The 26792-nt window shown below is 52.1% G+C and overlaps 3 protein-coding genes across 3 annotated transcripts; 1 reads left to right on the top strand and 2 right to left on the bottom strand.

Moving 5' to 3' along the window:
• Nucleotides 1–13117: 13117 nt before the first annotated feature.
• On the top strand, nucleotides 13118–17876 carry LOC144175615 (uncharacterized). Its single transcript, XM_077704671.1, has 4 exons — nucleotides 13118–13376; nucleotides 14257–14533; nucleotides 17328–17547; nucleotides 17776–17876. Exons 1-4 carry the CDS (start codon nucleotides 13285–13287, stop codon nucleotides 17859–17861), a joined length of 675 nt encoding a protein of 224 aa, XP_077560797.1. The 5' UTR covers nucleotides 13118–13284; the 3' UTR covers nucleotides 17862–17876.
• Nucleotides 17877–18419: 543 nt separating this feature from the next.
• LOC144158936 (uncharacterized) lies at nucleotides 18420–25030 on the bottom strand. Its single transcript, XM_077690173.1, has 2 exons — nucleotides 24676–25030; nucleotides 18420–19112 (listed from the first exon to the last, which is right to left on the bottom strand). Exon 2 carries the CDS (start codon nucleotides 19101–19103, stop codon nucleotides 18420–18422), a length of 684 nt encoding a protein of 227 aa, XP_077546299.1. The 5' UTR covers nucleotides 19104–19112; nucleotides 24676–25030.
• On the bottom strand, nucleotides 22639–23895 carry LOC144163398 (uncharacterized). Its single transcript, XM_077694379.1, has one exon. The coding sequence runs from the start codon at nucleotides 23794–23796 to the stop codon at nucleotides 22975–22977; it is 822 nt and encodes a 273-aa protein (XP_077550505.1). The 5' UTR covers nucleotides 23797–23895; the 3' UTR covers nucleotides 22639–22974.
• Nucleotides 25031–26792: the final 1762 nt, after the last annotated feature.

The following is a 26792-nucleotide window of genomic DNA, read 5'->3' as shown; positions in this document are numbered from 1 at the left end:
GATCGGACTGGCTCCTTCCCAGGGCTCCCAAGTGACTCCTCTGCGCATCACAGCAAGCCGGCCACCCCATCGACTGTGCAGCAGCGTCGATCCCGGTCGAAGTCGAAGCGCCGTGGCTCCCAGCCCCCCCCCCTCCGGCTAAGAATATACCCAGTGACCAGCCACCATTGCCTCAGGTGAGCTGGGCAGCAGTAGCCTCCCCTAACCATGAGCAGCCTTCCCGTTCCCCTGCTTTGCCCGTCCGCCAGACCTCGTTCAACCCAGCCTCTCCACCACCCCCTCCTAGCTCGCAACTTGCCTACCTTCGCACTTTGCTTGAGAGGGTGGTCGCCACTCAGCGTCAGCTTCAGGCCGACATAAAACAACTGCAGCAGGCCATCCATACTCCTCCCACCTCCCATGTCTCCTCTCAACTCACTGCTGCCCTTGTAATGAGTGCATCTCAGCCTACCCTGCCGCCTCTCCCTAAACGTCGATCTGGTGACACCCCCACTGAAACCTACTCAACGGTGGCCGGTCTTCGAGCTCTCGAGGAAAAATTCGACGCTGCAAATGGTACCCGTTGTAAGGAGCTTACTGCGCTCGCCAGTCAATTCGCGGACATTAAAGCATCCGTTGCCACCACCCAAATTATGATTGCCACCCTGAACACACAGTTAGCCAATGTCCTTGCCAAAGACGCACCTGTCCGCAGCAAAATGCAGCCCTAGACACTGCGCGTCACACTCCGTACACCCGCATTCCAGTCACCTCCTTAGTCGATGTTTCCGTTATTAATGGCGACTCCTCTTCTGTAGTCTCATCGTCCCCACTACCCCCTCGCCCTCCAAGCCCGTTTAGGGTCTGGCAGTGGAATTGTCGTGGTTTTCGGTCGAAGTGCGGCAATCTCCAACAGTATATTAATCACCTGCGCCACCGCTCCCTTCCAACCCCTGACGTGATTGCCCTGCAAGAGACAGAGGTCCCTGCAAAGTTACCCGGTTATTGAGCTTTTCATTGTCAACTTACAGAAACAGATGCCCCTGCATGGAGAGGTGTGACTACCCTGGTGCGACGTAACAATCCGGCATGCCAAGAAAACCTCATCGCTATGGGAACGGAATATGTTTTTGTCAAAATCTTACCTGTCCCCAATAAAAAAAAGCAACAATGCCTCCACATACTGAACATTTATAGCGCCGTCAAGCAGTCGCAGAATCTCACGTTACTTCTGCAAAAGCCCTAGTCCTACGCCCAGGGCAAGCCACTGCTTATTGTGGGCGATTTCAACGGTCCGAACCCTGAATGGGGGTATCTGCATGTGTCACACAAAGGCCATGGGGTGCTCTCTACGATCCTCTCCCATCAGATGCGCCTCCTCACGGACCCGACACACCCTACTCGGCAAGGCAACAGCGTTCAGAGAGTCACCACTCCCGATCTGACCATCACACATAACATCGCCAACTCAGTATGGCGCAACCCTGGTCATGATTTGGGCAGTGACCACTATGTTGTTGAAACCCTCATTCAACACGGACCCCCGCTGTCGAGCACCCGCTCCCACAATCTGGTTGACTGGGATATTTGTCGATCCCTCTGGGATGCCAACTTACCTGAACACTTTGATGATTTGGATGACTGGACCGCCAAACTCTCTCGAACAACGTGATGGTGCAACCAAAACTGTCCTTGAACAAGCTCACCTTGATGTGGTTGATTCTCGTCTCCTCCACTTATGGGAAGCCAAGGAGGGCCTAGTGCGTCGACTGCAGAGGCAGAAGCACAACCGCCCTCTCCGTCCCCGCTTGGCTAAGCTCAACCAGGATATTAGCAAGCATGCAACAAACCTGACCAACCAGCATTGGAATGCCCTTTGTGACCGCATGGAGTGAAATATGAATGTTCCGCAGACCTGGAATATTCTCCGCGGCCTCCGAAATCCGGAGAAAACAAGACAGCACACCAAGAATGACATGATCACCCTCCTCCACAAGTCATCGGGTTCCGAGCAGGAGCTTCTTCGACAGCTTCAGGAGCTCTAACCCGCCGCGGTGGCTCAGTGGCTAAGGCGTTGCGCTGCTGAGCACGGGGTCGCGGGTTCGATTCCCGGCCGTGGCGGTCGCTTTTCTGATGGAGGCGAAAAGCAAAAACGCCCGTGTATTCGAGATTTCGGCGCACGTTAAAGATCCCCAGGTGGTCAAAATTAATCTGGAGCCCTCCACTACGGCGCGCCTCATCGCCAGCGTTGCGTCGGCGCGTTAAACCCTACAATCAATCAATTCAAGAGCTCTATTCCGTCTGCTGCCTCCATTCCTCCCCCGGATTACACCGGCGACCCCAACGAGACCTTAGATCACCCCATCACGGTTGCCGAAGTAAGGGCTTCCCTTACTCGTGTCAACGTTCAATCAGCCCCGGGTCCTGACAGAATCACCAACAAGCTTCTTCGGAACCTTACTGTAGCCGCAGAACAGGCACTCACCGACAACATGAACACAGTGCAGACGTCGGGCATTTTCCCGCCTCCTGGAAAACAGCGAAGGTCTCGCTTATACCCAAACCAGGCAAGAAATTGGCTATAGCTCATCTCAGGCCCATTTCCCTATCCTCTTGTCTGGGCAAGTTACTTGAACATGTCATCCTGGCCCGCCTCCAAGCCTATATGGATTATAAGGGTGTGTTCCCTCATGCCATGCTGGGCTTTCGTCCTAAACTGTCTGCCCAGGACGTTATGCTGCAGCTTCAGCATCCAATTTTTGATAATCTCCTTTTCTCCCGGCAAGACACTAAAGTCATCATGGCATCGATTTGACTAAGGCATTTGATAATGTCACTTATCAAAGTATACTGACCGGGCTTAACAGACTTCACGTGGGACCGCGCTCCTACCAGTACATCGTCAACTTTCTCACTGGTCGCACTGCATCCCTCTCCGTCCAAGGCCTTAAACCAGACCCCATGCCCTTGGGTAGTAAAGGCACAACTCAGGGGTCAGTCATTTCTACTTTTCTATCCAACGTGGTTATGCTCCAGCTCCCTCCCCTCTTGGAATGCATCCCGGGCCTGCACCACAGCATCTACATTGATGACATCACCGTTTGTACAGCTGGGGGCAGCGATGGTGACATTCAGGACCGCCTTCACCAAGCTACCAACATCATCGCCACTTTCGCTCGCAAACCTGGGCTCAGCTTCTCACTGCAGAAGTCTGAGCTCTTCTTCTACCGCTCGAAAAAGCGTAGCCATCGTGATGCATGTGCCCTTGATATTCAGGTCACGCTACAAGGCAACCTTATTCAGCACGTGCCCTCCATTCGCATTCTCGGACTCCGAATTCAAGAAAATGGGCCTAACACCGTAATTAGTCGCTCCATCGAAAACACGGCCGACCAGATTGGCAGACTTATCAACCGCATAGCAAACCGCAGCCATGGTTTTAAAGAAGCTAACCTACTTCGGTTGGTGCAAGCATTCATTACCAGTCGCATCACATATGCCACCCCCTTCCTAAAATTTACCAGACCGAAATTGGACGTCTGCAATGCATCATCCGCAAGGTAGAGCTGGCCATGGGTCTCCCCCGTCACACCTCTACTGGAAAGCTTCTCAACACCGGGATATACAATACTTTCGAAGAGCTGGTTAAAGCCCAGCGTGTCAGCCAATTCCACCGTCTGGCCTCTACTCCGGCGGGTCGGTCCATCTTAACGAAACTGGGCGTCTCGTTTGCTAGCAGCACGGGGTTTAGGTGAGCTTGAGTGACCCTCTTCGATCCCTCTACAGTGTGGCCCCCATCCCACGGAACATGAACCCTACCTTCCACCAAGAACGCCGGGCCGGGCCAAGGCCTTACACAAGGCCCACGCTTCGCACCCCACTACCCTGTACGTCGACGCAGAGGAATATTCCGACCGTGCAGCCTGCGTCGCCATAGTGGTCAACTCCCGAGGAGAGTCTGTTGCTTCGTGCTCGGTGTCCACGCCTCACACTGAAGTTGGTGAAGAATTCGCCATTGCCCTGGCCCTTACAGCTGCCCCGGCCACCACAATAATCTCCGACTCGCATACAGCTCTTCGGAACTATGCGACGTACGGGTCGTGTATACCCCATCACTGCACGGATCCTGCAGACAGCGCCAACTCCGCCTGCACATTGCCCGCGCCTGATACGGACACCGGCCCATTCGCCCCTTCCGGGGAACGAGCTGGCTAACCAGGTAGCCCGAGATTTCTGCTGCCGTGATGCCTCGGATGCTGCCTCTCCACCTCGGGCCGGAGGGAGGGATCGCCAGATTACGTATCGGGACATAACACACCACTACCGCCTTAGTCGGATGCCCTACCCTGGCCCCGCAGTCCCTTCAGGGGAGTCGACTCCAGACGAACACTTTACCGTATCCTGCATTGTGCCACCTCCACTTCCCCACCCGATACTGCCACACGTACACATGGTGCGGCGCGCCTTTCGCTTCCCTTCACCACATGGTAGGCGCGTGCCCCTCCAAACCCCCCTCCATCCAACTCTCTCCCTACCCGGCTCATGGCCACCGCCAGCTCAATGCTGTATCCTCCCTTGTTGACGGACAGTACGCCTGATGATAGCGAGCCGTGTTTGGGCATGATGGTGGATCTCTTGAGGTCCGAGTAGGGATAAAGTTTCCAAACGTGCTTAAACACCGACTGTTGAAGGCCCAGGAATAACTCACGTTTTAAGAAGCCAACGGCTTCCTCTGTGCTCGCCATGAATTTTTGACCGCACGGTTGTCTTCGGCATGCTTGTCACTCTGGGCCTTCAGCTGCTGCTCCTGTGGCTTACGTTTTTTTGTTCATCTGAATATTCTGCTGCTTCAAACGTTCCACCTCTCCTTCAAATCTAGCCACAACGTCCATAATAGCTCTTAACCGCTCTTCGTACTGTTTTAGGGGCGAAGCTCCTTAAGGCGTGGGTCTGTCCATCCTCGACGTATGTATGTAGCCACCTCTAGTTTAGTTCTTGGATTGTTTACTAGATGGTGTGGCTACCCCTAGTTTAGTTCTTGGATTGTTTACTAGATGGCGGTACTTGTATATGATGAAAAGATGCGCTTGGATTGTTTACTAGATGGCGTGGCTACCTCTAGTTGTGTTCTTGGATTGTTTACTAGATGGCGGGGAGCGTTGTAATAAAATCCGTTCGCTGTTGGCACGCGCTCGGAGTCGCCCGATGGATAAGGCTGCAGATGTGCGAGCCCGCGAGGCAGAAGCGCTCCGTGAAGCTGCGCGACGCCGCCGCCAAGATCCTGCCGTACGAGAGCGGGAGGCCGAAGCGTGTCGTCTGGCTGCGCGACGACGCTGCCAAGATCCCAGCGTTCGAGAACGAGAGGCCCAAGCGTCACGGCAACGGCGCGAGGACCCTGCCGTACGCGAAGCGGCAAGGCTGCGGCGCGAAGAGGATCTCCAAAACGTCAGAGAACGGGAAGCGGCGAGAAAGCGCGCATATCGGCAGGCAGACCCCGATGCAGTGAGAGCTCGTGAGGCGTCTGCAAAACGCATCAGGCGAGCTCAGCCCCAAGGTGCCGACGCGTGGTTTAAGCGAGACTTTCTAGACGTTACGTTCGGACACAGATGTAGTGGTCGAACTTTCACTGAAGAGTCACGGTTTTACCGATGATTTCCCCTCCGGAGCTTCGCCCACTCATCATCATTCACCCCGTGGATATGCTGTGAATTTTTTTCTTTTTTCTGCGAGCAATATTGAAGCCTCTTGTTTTCCTCCTTTACGAGACACACTTCATGAACGAGTAACTGATTGTGCTCGCCTTTTCTGATGGAGGCGAAAAGCGAAAACGCCCGTGTGTACGAGATTTCGGCGCACGTTAAAGATCCCCAGGTGATCAAAATTAATCCGGAGCCCTCCACTACGGCGAGCCTCATCGCCTGCGTTGCGTCGGCGCGTTAAAACCCTACAATCAATCAATCAATGATTGTGCTCGCCACTAGCCTCATGAGCGGTCACCGCTCGACGGGCTCCGTAGAAGGTACAGCCAAGTGTCTTGAAGAAGCAGTGTACAGGCACCTTTGGGCGTATTGGTATGTGCTGATCCTCGAGCTCAACGAAAGTTTTGAAATCACTCCCGCAATGCTCGCACGTGCCTGGGCGCTGACGACAGCATCTTTCGTGTTTCAGCTTGTTACACGCCTCGGCGTCTGCGTTTCAGAAGACGCAGCTCATGGGCCTTCGGGGGCACTTGTCTCTGATGTGATCAGATGTCTTGCTGCCTTGCAGGCTCTCGCACAAAGGACATTTCACCTTTCTTTGACACCTACATGTCTTGTAATATCGCAGGACATCTTAAAGGGACCCTGTGAATGGACACGTCTTGTCATTCAGGCAAGGAGCTTTTATCTGCTTCAGGATTTCCCATTCTTCATCATTCCCAGTCATGTCTTTAATGTCGGCTTGACACCCACGCAAGGAGAATGTGAACTAGTTCATTTTGTCCGTATGAACAGCGACGCATTCTTGGCAAAAGATGTGTCCGTTTCCCCCTTATAGACCCATCGGTGTGACAGCGTTGGAGGTACAAGAGATGAGCTCCAGCTTTAGCTTCTTTTCAAACGACAAGAGCACGCCGTTAGCACGTCTACATCTTTGACGGCATATTTATTTGGGACGACCATCTTGCAGTACTGGTCGTATAGCCGTTTAATATTGATTTCCACCTAGATTTTCATACCTTCGCTTCGCGGTCAGTGGAAAGCCCAATGGTAGTCACACCTTCTACAACGCTATAAAGGAATCCACGCCTTATGTATCTTCGGCCGCACGAATGCACTGACGACTAGGGGCTGTCAGCAGCGCGAACAGGAACTAACAGGAACAGGAACCACGCTAGAGCAATGGGAGCCTACGCTGCTCAGCTCCGACCCACAAGTTCAAGTGTGTAATCCAGCTGGCCGAACTCGTCGCTAGGGCCCACGGGCTTCTGGTCGTCGACTGGGGAACTAGTATGCCGGTGCTCCCAACCGGCGCCTCTTTCTATACAGCTTTGGATGACACGTTTTTACCACCACCACCACCACCGGACCACAACCAGAGCTCTTCGATGTAGGCAGTTGCGAAACTCCGCCTAAAAAAACGGCCCGCACCTGGACCCCCCTGCTTTGGATCGTGCGTACGGTGGCGCCACTGTGGCCGCCGCACAAACTATCCAAGAAACAAGCTAAATATTCAAACTGAAAATTTAACCTTAAATTGTGTTTTAAAGTGAATAAATATTTATTTTCGGGCCTTCATAAGTTATTCAATGCTATCTCTCAACTCCAGTTTTTAGGTTTCGATTGTTTCTGCGTCCGCGAAACTGCCTCCACCAATAAGCGCTTGTGCGGGCACTCCGGCACGCGTGATTCCGTCTCGCTGTGGACGGAAGCCAGGAAGTTCCGGTGACGTCACAACAAACAAAACATCTAAATAAAACAAAAGCTACGCAAACAGGAAAGTTTGCAAGTCAGGTTAATTTGCAAAACCTAAAATGGAAATCAATAAAAACTTTTCCTTAAATAAAACCTTCCATTTTGCAAGTACCTGTGGACGTCGTTTACGCAAGTTGCGCCATCTGTTGAACACTAGAAGTAAAACAATGAAAAATGAAAAAATGAAAACCAAAAGAGAGCTCCGCTCATGCTTTTCTTTCCTCCATGACTCCGCTTGATGAGTTAGCCGCTCGTCTACCCTGCCGCAGCAAGCCGCTCATCTTCCGTGCCGCAGCAAGGTTTCCCTTTGAACGCGCCACTTTTCTTCTTCCGGGTTTGCTCGTTTCAAATGGTTCTTTTACAGTGCGAGGGTCCGCCTTTTTCCTGATGGAGTAAGGGAGTACGCGGACAACTTTCTGTGGCAATGGAGCGAAAGTTATCTGGGGAGGGGTAAGGGGAGCTAACTGCTCTGTGTTAGTGCACCAATGTAGTTGTCAATTAACTTGTTTCGGTTTCAGTTTCGACGTGACAGATAGGCACTTGATACAGTTCATTTCTTCACATAAGCTTCGTGGTGACTGCGCTGAACTACGATCACGAAGCATGCAGGCATATTGGCGTCTCCTTCCCCACGCTTCATTTGTTGGTGAACACGAGCCAACGCTTTCACATGAGAACTCGATCGGACCAACTCTGTACCGCTCAGAAGTGAAAAGAATGTTGTCAGTGCTGCAGTTCCATCGGCACGCGCTGATTTGTGAACTCTTCTGGAGCTCAAAACGTGGCAGCATCACCGACATGTGTAGGGTACTTACATAGCGCAGGCGCGGTACACGGAAAGAGCAGTGTGTACACATGCTTACGTTCATGTTCGCTTTCGCCGGCAAAGTGGCTACCCGAACGGAATGCGGTAACGGCGGAGAGCCCCGGTTTCATCAGTCGCACTTGGGTGTACAATTTGCAAACCACTCGTTTCGTTTGTATTTACATCGAAGTTGCTTCAAAATCTTATGCGGAGAACGAAGTGGCGAGCAGCCGAAAGCCGTCGGCAAGGACGCCATGTTTATTTTTTTTTTCGGGAGGGAACTATTGCGATGCCACCGGCGACAGCCTCAACCACTGATCTCCACTAGAGTTGCTGGATGGCGCATCGAGCTCTCCGACCAGTCTCCGACGCTAGAGCGCGCGAGCATCAAGGCACCCTAACCAGGGGGGTAAAGCAAGCTCCGAGACCGTACAAATCGTGGGCGCTGACATGATACAATTCTCATGGTTGCCAGATCAATTTTATTCAGTCTTCTAAACAGTTGTTCCGTAATTGTTTAACTAAAACAAAGAACTGAAGCAAAATAGTTACAAATAATTACCTCAGTAATTAAACTAGCTCTATAAAAGAACTTTTACTGTAATTAAGCTTTAATTAGCGAACAAAGAGTAAGTGCGTAGTTCAGTTTTGGTTTCGATTTTTGTTAAGTTTGCTAGGAAGGGGCGAGGCCCTTGCGCCTGACTTGCGAAGTGTGTGTGTGCAGTCTCCAGCTGAGATCTGCGTGCGTGCAAAACGTGTACAACTGGTACAACTCGGATGCACGCGGTGAGCAAGTGCCTTCCCGGGCGCTCGCGAGGCTGTCATTCGTTTCTTCACGTTAAGCACCCTATCTATTGCCCCTGCACTGACGCCGGAACAGCGATTCCGATCTGACCTTGACTACCGCAAGTTCACTACAGGCTACGGAGTGGCAGCGATCGTTCCCGTTGGAAGAGAAATAAAAAGATCTTTTATAATCATTCCGTTCCAGATGTTTTATTCATGGAACTTCTTACAGCTCTCCGTGCTTCGATCTTTTGCGCAAACGTTCGTGAAGGTAGAACGAAAAAATAGGTAACGAAATGCGGTTTTTTTTTTAAATCAGTCACAATAAGACAAGTCAATGTTCTCTCCCCGCGCGCTCTGTGCAGCAAATTACGGCCCATTCAGTCCAGCAAGCTTTTCCTTTGAAGTGGTGGAAAGCAGCTAGAACTTGTGGGGTCGCCTACGTAAGGCTAACCTGTGAAGCGAACTTCACCTGCTAGCGTTTACGCAATCGTCCCGCCGTATAACTTGGCGGCTCTCACGCGACTCCCAACCCGCCGTGCGCAAAGTCGCGCGTGGCTCAGGGTTCGGGCGAAAAAGGACACCACGGACTCGCAACAAACAATCAACAGGTTTATTATAGCTAATATCGTTGCGCGTGCAAACAGACCAGCAGCCACAGCAGGGAGGATAGTCCTGTCCTACTGCAGCGTTCTCGCAAGGGAAGACAAAGGGTTTGGCTTACCCAGTGAAGGTCGCGGGGGCGGGTGGTCTCCGAGGTCGGGGCAGGGAGGTCCTTCCTCCCAGAGGTCGATGAGTCGAAAGAGAGCAGGCCCTCGCTCGCAACCTCCGACCTCGGCTCTTGCCGAGGACCGGTTCTTCCCCAACCTCCTCCCAGAGCTACGAGCGCGCCCTCCGAGGCGTCGCGGAGGAAACGGGAACCGAGACCCGAAACGGGTTGTTACCGGGGTGGTTGGCAATGTACCGCGCAGCGCATTGCTGCGAGAAGGTTGCCCCCGTGCCGGCCGCGTCAGCCGGCTTGGCCATAGCCGCCGGCGTGCGCTCGAAGTGGGGAGAGGGGGCAGGGCGCGAGTGCGCTCCCCACATCCCCCCCTCCTTAAGAATCCTCTCCACCCGTAGCGACTCCGCAGGAACGTTTATTCATTAAAAAACAAATCTACTCTTTTTTTTTTTTTTTTTGACTAGCTTTCCAGCATTGCCTCCAGCATATCGACCTCGCTGGCCGACAGCCCTTCAATCAGGCCGACCTCGCGGCCGGCCGGCTCCCAGGGGCCCGCCGGCAGCCCGGGGCCCGGGGGCGCCTGGGCCAGGGCTCCAGCAGGCCCGACTCCGGCGGCCTCCATGGGCGGCAGGTCCGGGGCGGGGAGCTGCGGCTGCAGGCTCGCAGCCGGCGGGTCCGGGAGCCCGTTCGGGGCAGCGGCAGCAGGCGGCAGGACGGGGGCGGCGGCTCCGGGCGGTACCCTTACAAAAATGGGTTCTGAATTTCTGTTGACGTTTCATTGAGTTCTCATTGATTCAACGGAAAATCAACAGAAACTCAATGTTCATTGAGTTTACACATTGAGAACACAACGGAATTTTCGTTGTGGTCCGCACAATGATTTTTCTATTGTGGAGTTCTTGTTGACTTTTTGTTGTATTTTCAGTGACTCATGGTGATTATTTGTGAAACTCAATGTTCATTGAGTTTACACATTGAGAACACAACGGAATTTTCGTTGTGGTCCGCACAATGATTTTTCTATTGTGGAGTTCTTGTTGACTTTTTGTTGTATTTTCAGTGACTCATGGTGATTATTTGTGAAACTCAATGTTCATTGAGTTTACACATTGAGAACACAACGGAATTTTCGTTGTGGTCCGCACAATGATTTTTCTATTGTGGAGTTCTTGTTGACTTTTTGTTGTATTTTCAGTGACTCATGGTGATTATTTGTGGGCAAGTCATCAGCAACTGATGCCAAATACTATCTGCATGCTTCTTCGACATGGACAGCCACGTGCACTAAAACTTTAATACCCACTGTCCTGGATGTATGAGCCTAATTAGGCAGCATCTTAGCATATTTTTGTGCAGTGTGAGTGTATTAAATAAGTTGCATTTTTCAAGGAAGTTGCATTTTGTACAGCTAGCCAGCTTTCACAATGCAACTCTCAGCGCTTTCTTGTACATATGGCAACATATCCATACGACATGCATGATATCATAACGATTTCGAGATGTCTTCAATATCACAAAGATTTCAACGAAAATCACATAACTTTTACGGCATGTTGTCGACACCTTATGAATTCAACGACATTTCGTTGTCCTCAACATCATGAAGGTCCAATATCGCAAAGATTTCAACGACTTGTCGAATAAGTATAACGACATGTCTTTAATGATAAGGACTTCTACTAGATGTCGATATACTGCAAGATTATAAAGGTCTGATATCGTAAAGAGTCAAACAACATGTCGAAGATCAACAACATGTTCATGATATAAAGATTTCAACGATGAGTCCTAGACGTTCTACAACATGTCTTCAAGGTATTCTTACAACATGTCACATATCGCACAAATCAGCGCGTCATGTCTGATGCTTTGTGTGACATCTCGCAGACAATATATGTTCTGCCTTGTCAGCATTGGAAGCATACAAAGTACAAGATACAGCACAAGGTAAAGTACAGTACAAACTCTGATAACTTGCACTTTCAGTGTGATCGAACAAAATTCAAATTCTTGTTTATACTGTTGTTTTATCAATGTTTCTAGAGTGCATATTTCAATTTCAGCCATTCAGTTAACCCATAAAATTCACTTGTCCATACTACAAAATATCCGCTGCTTCACCATTAGCTAAAAATTTGTCTCCAGATATCATTAAACAGCAGCGTCTATATCTGGTATAGACGCTAGACGAAAACGTTTGCGTTCTGATTTTTCCCTTCTAGACGGACGATAGCATAACGACAACGATGTCAAGATATGCTTTGACTCATACCACGGCAAGCACAATCGTTTGTTGCTGAAGCCTCGGTTGCTCTTCGTCAACAACAAACTGAATCGGCCGGACAGTTTTTTTCGATTGCGTGTTTCCATTTCTGCGCAGGCCGGCGGGGGCGGCCCATGTTACATCTTTTTCGCTCGTCGCTGCCGCCCACAGTACCTGTTTGCTGCACTTATTACGTCGCCGCCACCACATGCTTCGGTCTCTTTAATATTGCCTTGCATTATCCCCAACTTGTTACAAACTCAGAGGTTTTCGCTGCTGTATGCGCCTGACATGCCAGGAGTGACATCGCTTGTAGTTTTAGCGCGCTGTTGCTTGTCTGCAAGATCGGTGCGTGACAAACAAGCATTACCAACGCCACAACGGCCACAATTCCAACGGCGCATGCCATTTCCTTCGTGGCTACCGTGGCTTGCGAAGAAAAGATCGCGGGTGACCTGCGATAGCTTTGCTTGAGTCAAATAAGGGAGCTCCGGCTCAATCGCTCGGAGTACTAACAATGTGACCTCGTCTGCAAGATCGGTGCGTGAGAAACAAGCGTTAGAACTGCCAGAATTCCAAAAATGCAGCATTGACTAGACACAAACGACAATTTTCATTGCCGGCTTACGTAGTTATACAATCACTTTAGACATTGGCTGAAGTCCCCCGTGTATGGCCGAGTGGTTACTTCATCGATTACTGTTTTGAGGGTCCGTTTGAGGGTCCGTAGCGTCCGTAGTTCGAATCCTCGTCGGATGTTTTTTTTCTTTTTCTTTGTGAAGGTTTTATTACCTCTTCTTTTTTAAAACCATAGTAAGCGCCTGTTCCTTGCTTTCAATCACACCGACGTTTGCCACCCTCTTCCTAAACCCAAAGTAGTTCGTTTTCTCGCACCTCCTCTGTAGAGAAACCCGCCGTGAAAACAAAACCAAAACTAACTTTAAAACCTTTACAATTTAAGTATATATGTCAGTTAGTTTACTGTTATTCGCTTTTGCGTTTAAAAACCTCAAATTCAAGTTATAAACACTGTTAATACTTTAAAAGCAGGAAGTTAATTACCAATAACACAATTTTCGTCAAACACAGAAATGCTGGTATTGCAGTCTGGCAACTATCACTCCCTTTTTGTGTGTTTGTTTATGGAGTTGGTTTTGTGCGGAGTGGTAGCTGGGGCGATTTGTTCAGTTTTATCTATTTCAAGCTTAAATCATAGTTATAAAAGCTTTATAGGGTGACGATCATCGCCTCAACGATCATCGCGCGTCAAAGGTGGATGACATTGCGTCCGAACAAAGTGTCGGTGTCCTTGAAGGGCAAGACGAGCGTGAAGAAGGATTTTAGGCGGGAAACGTCGTTTCTGCTGGGGTGAGTACGCATTTTTTTGTTTTTCTGTTCTTGTTCGGAACGAGTTCTGGTGCTTATGGGTCAGTTATTCGGTAGACCCCCATCTCATTTGCTCTCAGAGCCTATGCGATATAGCATACTTGTTTGGCGCCTTGGATTTACCAGTCTACCGTTTCCGCAGCCGTCAGCATCAATTTACGCTGAAGCTAGACCTTTGTTGCGATGCTCGCGCTGTAGAACGCGGCAGCTAATTATTTGACATCATGCAAGGCTCTTAAACACCGGGGCGTTTGTTTGTTATGTGTATGTCAAAAAGTGGCTTTGCGGCGACTGTTAATTCCGTGCAGTGCGCTTCGCAGCTATTACGCTCGCGAGACCGGCTGCCGCCGTCGCGACCCGTCTCGTGGTCTTCGGGCCGCGATATGCGTCGTGGTATGCGTGCCGTACTCGTGAAGCTCACATTCACATACGTGGAAATTGAAGGTGAAATGCGCGCGCGTGGTCTCGCAGGGGCGCCTGCCCACTCAACTCTATTTATATTGGAGAATCGAACTTGCAAAGGCAAGCTAGGCATTGAAATGGAGGAGCCTCAACTAGTACACACCAGTTCCGATTGAAAGCTAGGGATGCATATGGGCTGCTAGCAAGCGTTCCATGCAAATTAGCATAGCAGTGAGCTTTGCATATATCAGGCATACCCCACTCACAGAACCTGCGTGCCTAATAAATACATTACTCTGACCTAAATTTCAGTTTGGGTGTTGCGGGAATGTTCTTATTAGGGCCTTGGAGGTTACTCATTAACGATTAATAATCTGCTTAATGTAAGCATTCGTGGTTTGTGTGTGCTTTTCTTGTATTTCATCAAGTGCCACCACACTCACAGATTATGCACTTTCAGGTGCTGCTGCTGGCTGTCCGGGTTGGCGGGCTGGCTTTCAGTCCAGTTTCAAAGGCTTTGCCAGGGCCCTCCGTGGCCAACTGACACTGCACCTGCTGTACCCAAGTACTGCCTGGCCTTTCCTTGGTGCTGGGTACGCTTTGCCGCCAGGAATAGTCAATCCTTCATCCATCATCTGGCCGCTTGGACCACCCGTTCAGAAGCCAGCGCATTTGCTCAACGCATCGGTCCAGGCACCGCTGCCACATCAGTGCACCCACTGATTATGTACTTTCAGGTTAGTTATTTCATGTTGGAACCTGTCATAATGTATACCTGTTAGCAGTGCTCTAGCCCCTGGTTATTTGAAAGTTTCATGAAGCAGTGTTGTGCATTTTGAGTGTGTCATTGCTTAGCAGGGATATTGAAGCGAATCTGGGGCCAATGGCTAAAGTGCAAGAATAGAAATTGAACTGACTTTGAAGCAAGTATCCGTATGTAATCAAGCCAAGCAAACATTTAGGATTTTCGATATGGTTTTGAATTTGCAATACAGACTGGTGTGGAGCTACTTTCCATTTTAAGCTTACAATATTATCTACTTCAGATCATACTGTTATTAATCACACTATACCGAAAAGTACATACCGCAGTCTGTAGATTTATTCGGCACTTTTTTCGCAGTATCTCATGACAGGCACTATTCTCAGTGATTGGAGGATAGCCGAGGTAGCACCAGTCTTTAAATCAGGGACGGTACTTCACCATTAAATTTTCCTAACAAGCACCATACGCAGGGAACATTTCATCCACTCTCAAGTTGCTAATTATTTATAATATCACATTCGAATATCAGCACGGTTTTCACAAGGGTTACTTGAGAATTTTTCGCGTACCCAAGCTGCAGCATAAGTGTCTGATTGATTTTCGATGGCTTCCCGTCGATGAAACGGACCAAACATACCTCCAAAGAACAGAAACGTGCGATAAGGATTGAGCATGAGGGTGATTAAACGGCGCTTCCAAAAGCAGCGTACCACCGGGCTCATTCTGGCAAATTTGCCAGGCTCTAAGTCTGCGATTTAGCGCAACGACCCATTTACGGTGACACTCAAGCGACGCAGGAAATTTGTGCAGCCAATAGACTCCGCACATGCAGACACTTGTTTTGTCATGGTGCACTTCGCACGGTTCTTGCATGAGCACTTTGTGCTTACGCTGATTGTTGGTGCAGCCAGTAACGACGTAATCACGCCTGCCCGGACAAGTAGCTTCTGAACATCGCCAAGTAAAAGGCAATGATGGCAATTTTCCCAGAATTCCGAAAATAAACATCAATTGAGGATAAAAAGGTCAGGCGTCCTGCTGGCAGGACGAAACGTGGCCTCACAGGCAATGCCTGTCAGGACAAAGTGGTGTGGACTGGCCCGCCACCTTAGTGGGTTAGGAACAGAATTGATGGGCGAACGGGACACCTCTTGGAAGAATTAAACGTTCTCCTTAGGCACTGCTAAACTTGTTGCTGCTGAAATGCCAAATAAATGACACCGATTTTCGATGCCGTTCGGTGCGTCTGATATTCACGCATGGCACGGAGCAACAGCGTGGGACTCAGCGTCGTCTGCTCGCCCTGCAGTCCGAAAGAATTGGTGGCGCCCAGTGCAGAATGGAAATTGTTGTCTATCATGTCTGCTATAAAATATGCCCATGTGGTAGAGATTTCGGCGCATGTAAAGATGCGCAGGTTGTCAAAATTAATACGGAGCCCTCTACTATGGCTCACCTCACAGTCTGTGTAGCGTTGGTGCATTAAACCCGAGAATCAATCAATTATAATTTATGCTTCATCTACATTGAAAAGAAAACACTTGAAAATCTTTGTCCCCCAAGTAGAATCTCTGTCACCGCCACTGTATGTAATTTTATTGCACTCTTACCTCGCAGTCGTTTCCACCCAGATCCTGTGCATAATCGCTCAGCATTGGAAGCTCAGGCGGAGGATGGTCATGCGCTCAACATACCAGAACACTGTCACTAGAGCACCTCTCAAACTCTCGTACTCCTCAAGAAGTGCGCAGCATGCCTGGGGGGGCACAGTAAAAACAGTGCCTCTTATCACACGCCACCACCACATGAAATATCGTTGCAGCTTTAAGTGCATAAATTTTCCTTATTCGAGCCACAGTCATTTGAAGCAATGAAAAAAAAATAAGGCAATCAGCGCGCGGAGATGACACAGACAGTGCAAAATTACCTTATCTGAGCCGCTGTCCGCACCTGTCCAATTGTCACGCTGTGCTAGCATTCATCGTGCAGCCTGCTTCGTGTCTGTGGTTGTAGGAGGCGTGAACAGCGCAGTGTGGAATTTCGAACCAAAAACAATGCTGGGTATCCCTTACGACAAGGCATTCGCAAACCCACAATCCTGCAGAAAGAACACCAGCCACACAAAAAGTTCCTGCTAGCACCACGCCGCAAACCACATTTCGCGTATGACCCTCGTGCACTGCTAGCCAATGAAAAAATGAAGGAGCAAATTGGCCTAGTTGTAACTAGGGTTCACTCTTTTCAATTTAAATAATTTAAAAAATCAATAACAGTCTGCTCATTTTATTTTGCTGAATCGGGTGCTAAAAAAAGGTCAGTTTTTTATGGATAGTTGCATGAGTCAGGGCGAGGCATCGTACTGCCTACTTTGTGTGCATTACAGCCATCTGACTATTTTAGCCACATAACCTTTCATCCAGATTGACCTAACAGCGCCCAAATGGTTTTTTTGGCCTTTCTACCACAAAGCAATACACCCACGGTGTACTGCAGTGGGCACTTGGCAAACACTTTAATGAATTCTTGAGACGCTTGTTTAAACAAGCCGAAAGCATGTTGAGGTATGCATGTTCACCCATAAAAACTAAAAATATACATTTAAATTAAATCTATTCGAAAAGAATTTTTAGTGGATCAATGCCAAAATCTGTAAATGAATTACCGTAATATTCTGAGAAATTGTTCATGGGTACTCAAACTCTTCATTGTCTCGATCCTGGAGTTCATGTTGGTTCAACTGTTTCGGTTTTATTTTCTGCTCGCAGGTTGACATTGGGGGCGGTGTGCTAATTGAGAAGGGGTACCTGGATCAGCTGGTGCATGCGTGTGCGAGTGGCCCTGGCAAATTTGCCAGGGCTCTTTTGCGCCATGTCTTCACTCCGGAGGAGCTCAAGGGGAAAACTCTCTTTGGAGGGAAAGGCAAAGCCCAGGGCGACACTCCTACAACGCCAGGGTTGGACCCCGTGCGGGTGAAGGCTGTGGTCGGTGAGTGCACATGATTTGCATTTAGAGTGCCAAGAACAAAGCTGTCATCTTTGTCAACTTGTAGCTAATCACCCGTTTTTCTTCATGTGCACAGTGAGATCAGTGCATCCCTTTTATGCTTTTTGGGAAAGTGTCTATTTTTGCACACTTTTATTACTAATTCTGAGAACTTGCTGAACACGTTTTCATTTTTTATAGTAAATCATAAATTCATTCTATCTCTTGCAGGCTACACGGGCCAGAAGTTTCCAGGTGTGAGCGCCGGTTACATAAAAAATAACCTATCATCGCTTTTGAATCGGGAAATAAAGTAAAAAGTGCACGCTGAACACCTTGTTTTTCTTTTTGCATGTCTGCATGAGGCAGAATTTTTAGTCACATGACATGCACTACTGCCACACCATAAACTCGTGTATTGGTGGTGCGATAAAATGCAGATTCTTGTTCAACCTACAATGATCGCAAAAACCTTTGAAAGAAATCGCAGCAGAAACACATTGAGCATTCGTGTAAAACTCAACAACATATCAACAGAAACGCATGGGGCACTCGTAAAAATCTCAACAAAATATCAACAGAAACGCATGCGGCACTCGTAAAAATCTCAACAAAATATCAACAGAAACACATTGGGCACTCATAAAAACCTCGACAAAATATCAATACGAAATTCAGTGGAGACTCAACGGAAAGGCAACAGAAACTCAATGGGAATTCGACGTAAGAAATTCAACGGAAAATCAATGAAACCACGGTGGCCACTTTTCCTGAAAAACTCAACAAATCCTCAACACAATCTCAACAGAAATTCTTTGGATACTCAACAATGTTTGTTGAGTGAATTCAACAAAATTTCTTATGAAACTCAACAATCATTTTTGTAAGGGTACATCCGGGGCGGCGGCCACGGGTGGTAGGGCCGGGGCAGCGGCGAGAGGCCGCGGGCCCGTAGCTGGGGCCGGCGGGGGCCCCTGGGCAGAGGCGTGGACAGTTGCCACCTGCAGGAGCCAGAGCGCAAACTCCGGCTCCTGGGCCGCCCTCCGAACCATCAACTCCGCCGCGGTTCCGCCGAGCCCCTGGGGTGGTGGTGGTGGTGGTGGTGCGGCGGCCGAAGAGGAGGCGCCCGCCGCCTGCGTCCGGGCCCGGTGAAGGGGCCCCGTACGGTGACAGGGATGCAGCATTACCGCGCCGCATCCACACAGCCGGGTGCCCAGTGGAAGGGGCAAGGAAGCCCCCTCCGCAGCCCGGTCCGCGTCCGCCACCGTCCGCCCCTGGAACGGCCGGAACAGGCGCTCCGGCGCCATCCCGACCCGGGCCCGCTCCTGGCGCCGCCACGGCCTCCAAGAGGCGTACGCCACCGGCGCCTCAGTGCCGGCCTGATGCGTCCAGGTCGCCACGTCGGACGACGCAGGCCGCTGAGGCGGCTGAGGCGCCGGGCCAGTCGATCGCGGCGAGCCGCGCTGCCGGGCCGGAGAGCGAGCGGGCCGGCGGGGCGAATTCTCTTGCCGGCGACGGGGAGAAGTGGGCGGCCGCTGAGGGGGGTTGCTGGGGGCCATGATTCTATACTGCAAACACCCCCCCAAAAAGAAACATTCATGACGCTGCTCTGGCAGCACGTGCTGCCTCGTCGTGCATGTATCCCGAGCGAAATCGATCAGGGATCAACGCAAGAAGTCCTACGTTCACATAAACGCCGCCTTACGAGCAAAGTATTCGCATGCACGTGCACAGAAAACATTCAGTAAGGCGTGCACTCGCGCAAGAACGGTTAGGGTTTCCGCCTGTTGCGCAAGTCGTAGCGCTCTACCGGGCTCGTTGGTCGGCCCCCGTTTCGGCGCTGTGCTGGCGGTCGGCGGAGGAGCTCATTCTCCCCCCACTCGCTTCCTCGCGCTGAGTAGCGCTTGAGCTCGCACACATGTACGGGCCCACCTGTCGGTTTCCCCTTCATGTCCACGAGCCTGTACACAAGGGAGGAAACCTTTTCTCGAACTCGGTATGGCCCTGTCCACTTTTTTGCCAGCGAAGCAGCAAATTGCTTGCTCGCGTCACTGAGCACGTGATTGCGCCGCAGCACCAAATCACCCACCTCGTAGCGAACATCGCGGTGCGAACGGTCGTACTGCGCTTTCTGCTGCGCTCTAGCGGTGGAGAGATTGTGACGGGCGTTGAGCAGGGCCTCCGTCAACCTGGCGCGCAGCTTTGTCGCGTACTCAGCGGGTGCTGAGGAAACAACCGGCGCTCCGCTGCGGTCCGTTAGAATGCGGTCCATCGGATTCAGCAGTTCCCTCCCCAGGTTGAGCGAAGCGGGCGCGTACCCGGTCGAGCGGTTCACCGTGGTACGCAAGGCGAACCCCAGCTCAGAGATGTGAGCATCCCAGTCCCTGTGTTCCTCGGCGAACGCAACGAGCATGTGCTTGACGTTGCGATTGACCCTCTCCGTGGGATTCGACTGGGCATGATAAGTGGTCGTCTTCCTGTGCTTAATTCCGAGTGCAGCACAGGAGTCTACGAACACTTTCGCAGTGAAGTAGGACGCATTGTCCGTTATCAGCTGCTCGGGAAAACCAAACCTGGTAAACACCTCCATTAGTTTCCCCATGACCACCTGTGCCGTCAGCTTCCTAAGGGGGAAAAGTTCAACCCACTTGCTGAAGTGATCCGTGACGACCAGCAAGAATTTGTTCCTGCTTGGCGTAATGGGGTAGGGCCCCATTATGTCACATGCCACGATTCGCCAGGGCGTCTGGCTACCGATTGGCTGCATGAGGCCGGGTGCTCGACCACCCCGGGGCTTCACGCTTTGGCACACATGGCATGTACGGGCGTAACGGATCGCGTCCCGTTTCATGCCAATCCAGGTAGCAAAGCGGCACAATTTGAGATAAGTCTTGGGGCCGCTCGCGTGACCAGAGATGCACGTGTCGTGAAAGTAGCGCAGCAGCGCTCCTTGCAACGTGCTCGGGATTACCACCTTGAACGACTCGCTTGTGTCGCTCTCTGATGGAATGTACCTCAGCAGGACGCCGTCTGAATCCAGCAGATAGGAATCTAACGCGCCTACAGCATTACTAGCTGTATCACAGCGCTCCGCACTGACAGCAATACCAGCTGCCCCCTTGTGCGCGGCGGCCCGGCCGCCCGGCTCCCGGAGCCCGTCGAACACCTTTCGACAAAAAGAATCCCTCTGCTGAGCTTCTAACAGCTCCCTTCTGCTGAACGCGATACCAACGGGACTGACGAAGTCTACGTGGTTAACGCTGTCGCCTGGAATCGACGGAGAGTCCGCCTTCCTTTCATCGCCTACGGCACGAAGTTCGTTACCGCTCTCGGCCTGGCTGCTTGGTTTCGCGGAGCGGGCGTGTGTGCCCGCCTCGCTTTGAATGGGCGCTCGCGAAAGAGCGTCAGCCACGACGTTGTTCTTTCCCTTTCGGTAGCGCACGGTGAAGTCATAACGCTGCAACAACAACGCCCAACGCGCTAAACGGCCACTTGGCTCGTTCAGGCGCCGCAGCCAAGTGAGCGCCATGTGATCCGTTTCGATCACAAAAGGCACTCCGTCGACATAATAGTCGAACTTCCGCAGAGCAAAAACTATCGCAAGACACTCTTTCTCTGTCACCGAATAGTTCCTCTCTGCCGGCGTTAACGAACGACTTGCGAACGCTACGGGACGAAGCGCGCCCTCGTGTTCCTGAAGCAAAACTGCTCCCAAGCCCAAGTCGCATGCATCCGTTTGGATTACGAACTCCCTGTTTAAGTCAGGCAGCTGTAGCTCGGCCGTGACCGCGAGCACTCTGACGAGTTTGCGAAGTGCAGACTCCTGCTCCGGACCCCAACTCCAAGGTTCCCCTTTCTTTAACAACTTCGTTAAAGGGGCTTGTAGCGCGGCGCAATCTGGAATGAACTGGCGATAAAAGTTCGCCATTCCCAGAAAGCGTCGCAGGCCGCTCACATCTGTCGGCGACGGGAACTCCAGAAGTACCCGGAGCTTATCCGCGCTTGGCAAAATGCGGCCGCGGTCGATTGTAAACCCTAATAACTCTATTCGGGTTTTTGCGATCTGCGCCTTGGCCGGGTTCAGAGTGATACCCGCCGACCTGAGCCTCTCAAGGATGTCCCTCAAATGCTCCAAATGCTCCTCGAACGTTTTCGAGTACACCACAACGTCGTCCAGGTACGCTAGGGCATGCTGCCACTTTGCGTCCCCCAGAACGCGGTCCATCAGGCGCTGATAGGTTGCGGGCGCTCCCACCAAGCCGAACGACATGCGGGTGAACTCAAAAAGCCCTCGGTGACAAGTAAAGGCTGTCTTTTCCATGTCCCGCTCGTCCATTTCCACCTGAAAGTACCCGCGGCTGGCATCGAGCGTCGTAAAGTACTTCGCTCCGCCGAGGTTGGAAACTAGGGAGGAAATGTCCGGTAGAGGATACGCATCCTTGCGCGTAAACTCATTCAACCGTCGGTAGTCGACACAAAGGCGGAAAGTTCCGTCTTTCTTTTCAACAAGCACTACCGGAAAACCCCATGGGCTGTCAGATCGCCGAACAACACCTGTCTGCAGGAGTTCGTCTAGGGCACTGTCTAGACCTCTCCGCTTAGTCTGGCTGATTGGCCGTGGATTACATTTCCAGGGCTGTGCATCCCCCGTATCTATCCTATGCTTGACCAGCTTGGTGCAGCCAGGACGATCGGTAAACATCGCGTCGTACTCATACAACAACGACGACAGGCGCGCATGCTCCCTCTTTGTTAGGCTAGTCGCTGCAGATAAAAGCGGGTGCGTCCCCTCTTGGCTCGCTGCAGCGCAGGTCTCCCCCGCGTCAGTGCGTTGAACTGCCTGCCCCGTCTCAGCAGCAGCCGCACCCATTGTCCGCGCGGCTGCAGTCGCTGGGGGCTCTTTGCGGCTTAGTGGCCTGTCGTGCTCGTCGCCTGCCTGAGTCATTTTCGCGGGGCGCGGTGCCTCCGAGTCTGCTGGCGGCCTAACAAAAGCTTTGAGCGCACCGGTGGCTCGCTCCCGGTACCCTCCGTTAGCAATATCCAGTACGATGCCCGTTTTGGTCAAAAAGTCTCGACCCAAAATAATGGGCACCGTCAGGCCGGGAAGATGAACTAGGCGTTGTCGCCTTACACGTCTCTCCCACCGAACAACAAGCCTCGCGGCACCGCTCGATTGTGCTGTGCCGCTCGCAAGCCGAAATGTTGTGCCGCACGCTCGGAGATGAACTTTGTTCTCTTGGAGATGCGCTAACACTTCGTCACCGAACAAAGAAGCACTTGCCCCAGTGTCTAACAAAGCGGCGAACTTCTTGCGAGCTATGGTTAACTCTATGTACGGCGCCGGCCCGTCGGCGGAACTTCCAACACGACAAGCCAACGGCGCGAGTGAAGCATTCATACTCGTGACGACCGCCGGCTGCCCAATGTGATTTACCGGCGGCCCCTTCCGTTTCCCGAACGCCCGTGGTCTCGGGGCGGCGGGTGCCTACAGTCGCGGACAAAATGACCAGGCTCATCGCAGCGGTAGCAGCGGTTGCTACGGCCTTGCCGCTGGTTGCCCCGATCACGCGGAGCATCGCGCTCGGGGGCGAGCGGAGGTTGCACGCTCGGCCTCGGATCCGCGTGCTGGCCTCGGCGCGGCTGGTTGCGCTCCGCGGTAGCATGTGCTGACCGTAACGCGTACGAGTAGGGGTCTAGGGCGCGATCTGACAATTCCCAGTTGTCTCGAAATTGTTCATCCACGACCGCTACCGACCCGTCTGTCCTGTTCGACCGCGCCGAATGCGCGCCTGTCCACGCACAACGAGGCTCGAGTGAGTGAGCCGCGGGCGGTGGTGGCCGATAAGCTCGCGCAGCGAGGATGTCCCCCTGGATACGCTTAGCTTCGGAGGCAAGTTCATCCAAATTTCTGAAACCGCCGCCTCTCAGGTAAGCCGCGAAAGTCGGGTGAGCTTGTCGCGTGACGCGCTCTACCTTCTCCGCGTTCGTGGCGAGTGGTTCCGCGAGACGATAAAGTTCGTCCATGGCCCTTACGTACTCCAGCAGCGATTCGTCCGGATGCTGGGTGCGTTGCTCCAACTCTCGCCGCAGGCGGTACTCATAGTTAGCGGGGAGGAATTCGTCGCGGAATTTCGCGCGGAAATCCTCCATAGAGCGCGAGCGCTCTCCCACCAACCGGAACCACCGCGCCGCTTTGTCCGTCAGCGACACGGGAACAATGCGCTCGAGTATTTCGGCGTCCCCTAATCCCATCGCCTGCTGATACTGCTGCAGGCGGTCGAGATACTCGTTCGCGCTGACGCGATCGTGGTAGCCTGTGTAGGTAGGAACGTCTACCTTCACGCGCGGTCTCTCCGCTCGCGCGGGGGGTGCCTGCAGTGTTGTCTGCATCACGACCGCCATACTCTGAATGAGGCGCATCGCATCCTGCAAAAGCGCCTCGCTCGTCGGCCGACTAGCGTTAGCCGAAACCGGAGGTGCAGCTGTCGCTGGTCCGTTCGGGGGCAGCGGTGACCCCGTGGATACCGCTAATTCTGGTATAGCGCTGCGGTCAGCGCTCCCCGCGTCGGGCCCGTTCTCCGCCGTCGCGTTGGCGGCGGGCATACCCTGACTCGGAACGGAAATGGGAGGATGCAAACCGCCGGCGTCAGCAGCTGAATGTCGCAAATTTGCGACCCCGGCCATAAACTCCCGACGCTCTGCTGCTAGTTCTGACAAGACGCGTAGAGCCTCACACGACTCGCCGTCTGCCATCCTTTGTTCGGGTCCCGACAGTCGTTCCCCGCCAAAAGTCAAAGTCCGGATTTCCGATTTCGCCCCACGTTGGGCGCCAAGATGTGGGGTCGCCTACGTAAGGCTAACCTGTGAAGCGAACTTCACCTGCTAGCGTTTACGCAATCGTCCCGCCGTATAACTTGGCGGCTCTCACGCGACTCCCAACCCGCCGTGCGCAAAGTCGCGCGTGGCTCAGGGTTCGGGCGAAAAAGGACACCACGGACTCGCAACAAACAATCAACAGGTTTATTATAGCTAATATCGTTGCGCGTGCAAACAGACCAGCAGCCACAGCAGGGAGGATAGTCCTGTCCTACTGCAGCGTTCTCGCAAGGGAAGACAAAGGGTTTGGCTTACCCAGTGAAGGTCGCGGGGGCGGGTGGTCTCCGAGGTCGGGGCAGGGAGGTCCTTCCTCCCAGAGGTCGATGAGTCGAAAGAGAGCAGGCCCTCGCTCGCAACCTCCGACCTCGGCTCTTGCCGAGGACCGGTTCTTCCCCAACCTCCTCCCAGAGCTACGAGCGCGCCCTCCGAGGCGTCGCGGAGGAAACGGGAACCGAGACCCGAAACGGGTTGTTACCGGGGTGGTTGGCAATGTACCGCGCAGCGCATTGCTGCGAGAAGGTTGCCCCCGTGCCGGCCGCGTCAGCCGGCTTGGCCATAGCCGCCGGCGTGCGCTCGAAGTGGGGAGAGGGGGCAGGGCGCGAGTGCGCTCCCCACAAACTTGACGAACACAGACAGAAAGGAAAACGTGACACGCCGCTGACTGTATTTCGCATACTCCTTTGGCATGCATTCTGCCACTCCGTTGGCCTGCGATCGACCGTGCTCTTTCGTTCCTGTGCTTCAAAGGGCCGCGACTCAACGGCAATATCAGCATTGGCCCATGCGATAACGTTTTTTTTTTTCTTGGTGTCAATAAAGGCTCCCCATTCAGCTAAAGTCACAGTTCACTTTAATTCATTTGAAAAGCTTTGAGCGACGCGCAAAATGTCACACAATTACAAATAAAGCGGCACAGCGCAAGAATGCTTGGAGATCGTGACGGAGATTCATTTTTCTGTGCGCCCCAGTTGCCCCAGTACGGATCAGCTGATTCTTTGGCGTCCTCGCGCATGCGATCAGTCGCATTCGAGCTTGCGCGCAAGTGTTGTGTGAGCGTTGCCACATCTTGCTCAAATAGTCTCAGTACATATAAGTCACACGCTGAACCGAGAACACGTCGGTTACCTACCCACAGGAGATAAAACTACGCAATGCTGTCGACGCCACCTGCACAAAATCCGCCTGCCAGCGGTCCGCCATGTTACAATTAATCCCGGCATGCTTCGCTAGCCGGACGCGGAAACGACACAGTAGCACGTTGCCAGATTACAACCCATCGCTTTCGCCGTTTTTAGTAAGCAAAAGTTCAGCTGGCAACCTTCAAATCGTTGTATCATGTCTGCCTCTGTGTGTCGTACGGTTCCAATGCATTGGCTCAGCGGCGCGCTTTCCCTCTAGAGTCAGTATATTATCTCTATGACCCTAACCGACGCGCGGCCGACGGAAGTTCGAGCGCTCGTCCCGGAAGTCGGGCAAATGGCCGCCGTTCCAGCATAGTGTATGCCAGCGCATGCTACGTATGGGCTGGTTCCGCGCGCATTCCGCCAAAAAGGCCTGCTTGTTGCGCCGTAAACTGCACAAGCAGACCAGAGAAGTCGTCTGGGAAGACGTTCCACTTGGAAGTATTACAATATTATGTACGAAGTGCGTGATACTCAGCGAAACGCAAATGTCATATCAGTGTCGTTTTTAAGCTGCGGCTCTTGTTACGCAGATTCCCTCGCTCGAAGCTAGATTTATCCCGGCGTTGGGTGGCAAATTATACGTTACATGGCGAAAGTAACCGCAGTTACGTTTAAGCGTGGTTACTGTACTTTAACCGCGGTTAGCGCAAACTGCGGTTTTGGCTGTTACGCGCGAAATGGCAACTTTGGTGACCGCGGTCACTTGATTGTGAGCGTAACAATAATAAATTACCACACTTTTAACTTCAGGATAAAAAACAAAACAGAAGCAGTGTAGACAAAAAATATCGTTAAAGCAGTCGCTTCTGACCCGACGCAACGCACTTGCGCGCGGCGAGGAGGGGCTTCCCCAACAGATCGCAACCGGCTTGGTTTGCTTAGGTCTGTTCGGTGTTGGGAACTTTCGGCTTAGCATCGCGGTAGATATTTGACCGTCACTATCTCTACAACTGCGAATTACAATCCATAGCACACTTTTTCACCGCACTAACATCCGTTTTCTCGCAAGTGGAAGTTCTTTTCCGCGATCAGATTGATTTCGAAGAACGGCAATAAACTGTTGCTACCGTGGTCTGCGCCGATTCGGGCCGCTAGCAGTGCCGTGCGGGAAGGTGCGCTGGCGTGCTTGCAGGCACGGCCGACGCGCGCGCCGATCATTTCCAAGTGCTGAAAACGCTTCAGCATTGC

Source organism: Haemaphysalis longicornis, unplaced genomic scaffold, assembly GCF_048455015.1.
Source record: "Haemaphysalis longicornis isolate Haplotype H1 unplaced genomic scaffold, Haemaphysalis longicornis Haplotype H1 scaffold_1, whole genome shotgun sequence".
Lineage (NCBI taxonomy): Eukaryota > Metazoa > Arthropoda > Arachnida > Ixodida > Ixodidae > Haemaphysalis > Haemaphysalis longicornis.
This window is presented reverse-complemented; position numbering and strand designations above follow the sequence as displayed.

Excerpts from the sequence above, each read along its gene's own strand:
- LOC144175615 (XM_077704671.1), top strand. The coding sequence starts at position 13,285 with ATGACATTGCGTCCGAACAAAGTGTCGGTGTCCTTGAAGGGCAAGACG. Across the intron at positions 14,534-17,327 it reads CACTGATTATGTACTTTCAG|GTTGACATTGGGGGCGGTGT; the intron begins GTTAGTTATTTC and ends TTCTGCTCGCAG. Across the intron at positions 17,548-17,775 it reads GCGGGTGAAGGCTGTGGTCG|GCTACACGGGCCAGAAGTTT; the intron begins GTGAGTGCACAT and ends TATCTCTTGCAG.
- LOC144158936 (XM_077690173.1), bottom strand. The coding sequence starts at position 19,103 with ATGGCCCCCAGCAACCCCCCTCAGCGGCCGCCCACTTCTCCCCGTCGC.
- LOC144163398 (XM_077694379.1), bottom strand. The coding sequence starts at position 23,796 with ATGGGATTAGGGGACGCCGAAATACTCGAGCGCATTGTTCCCGTGTCG.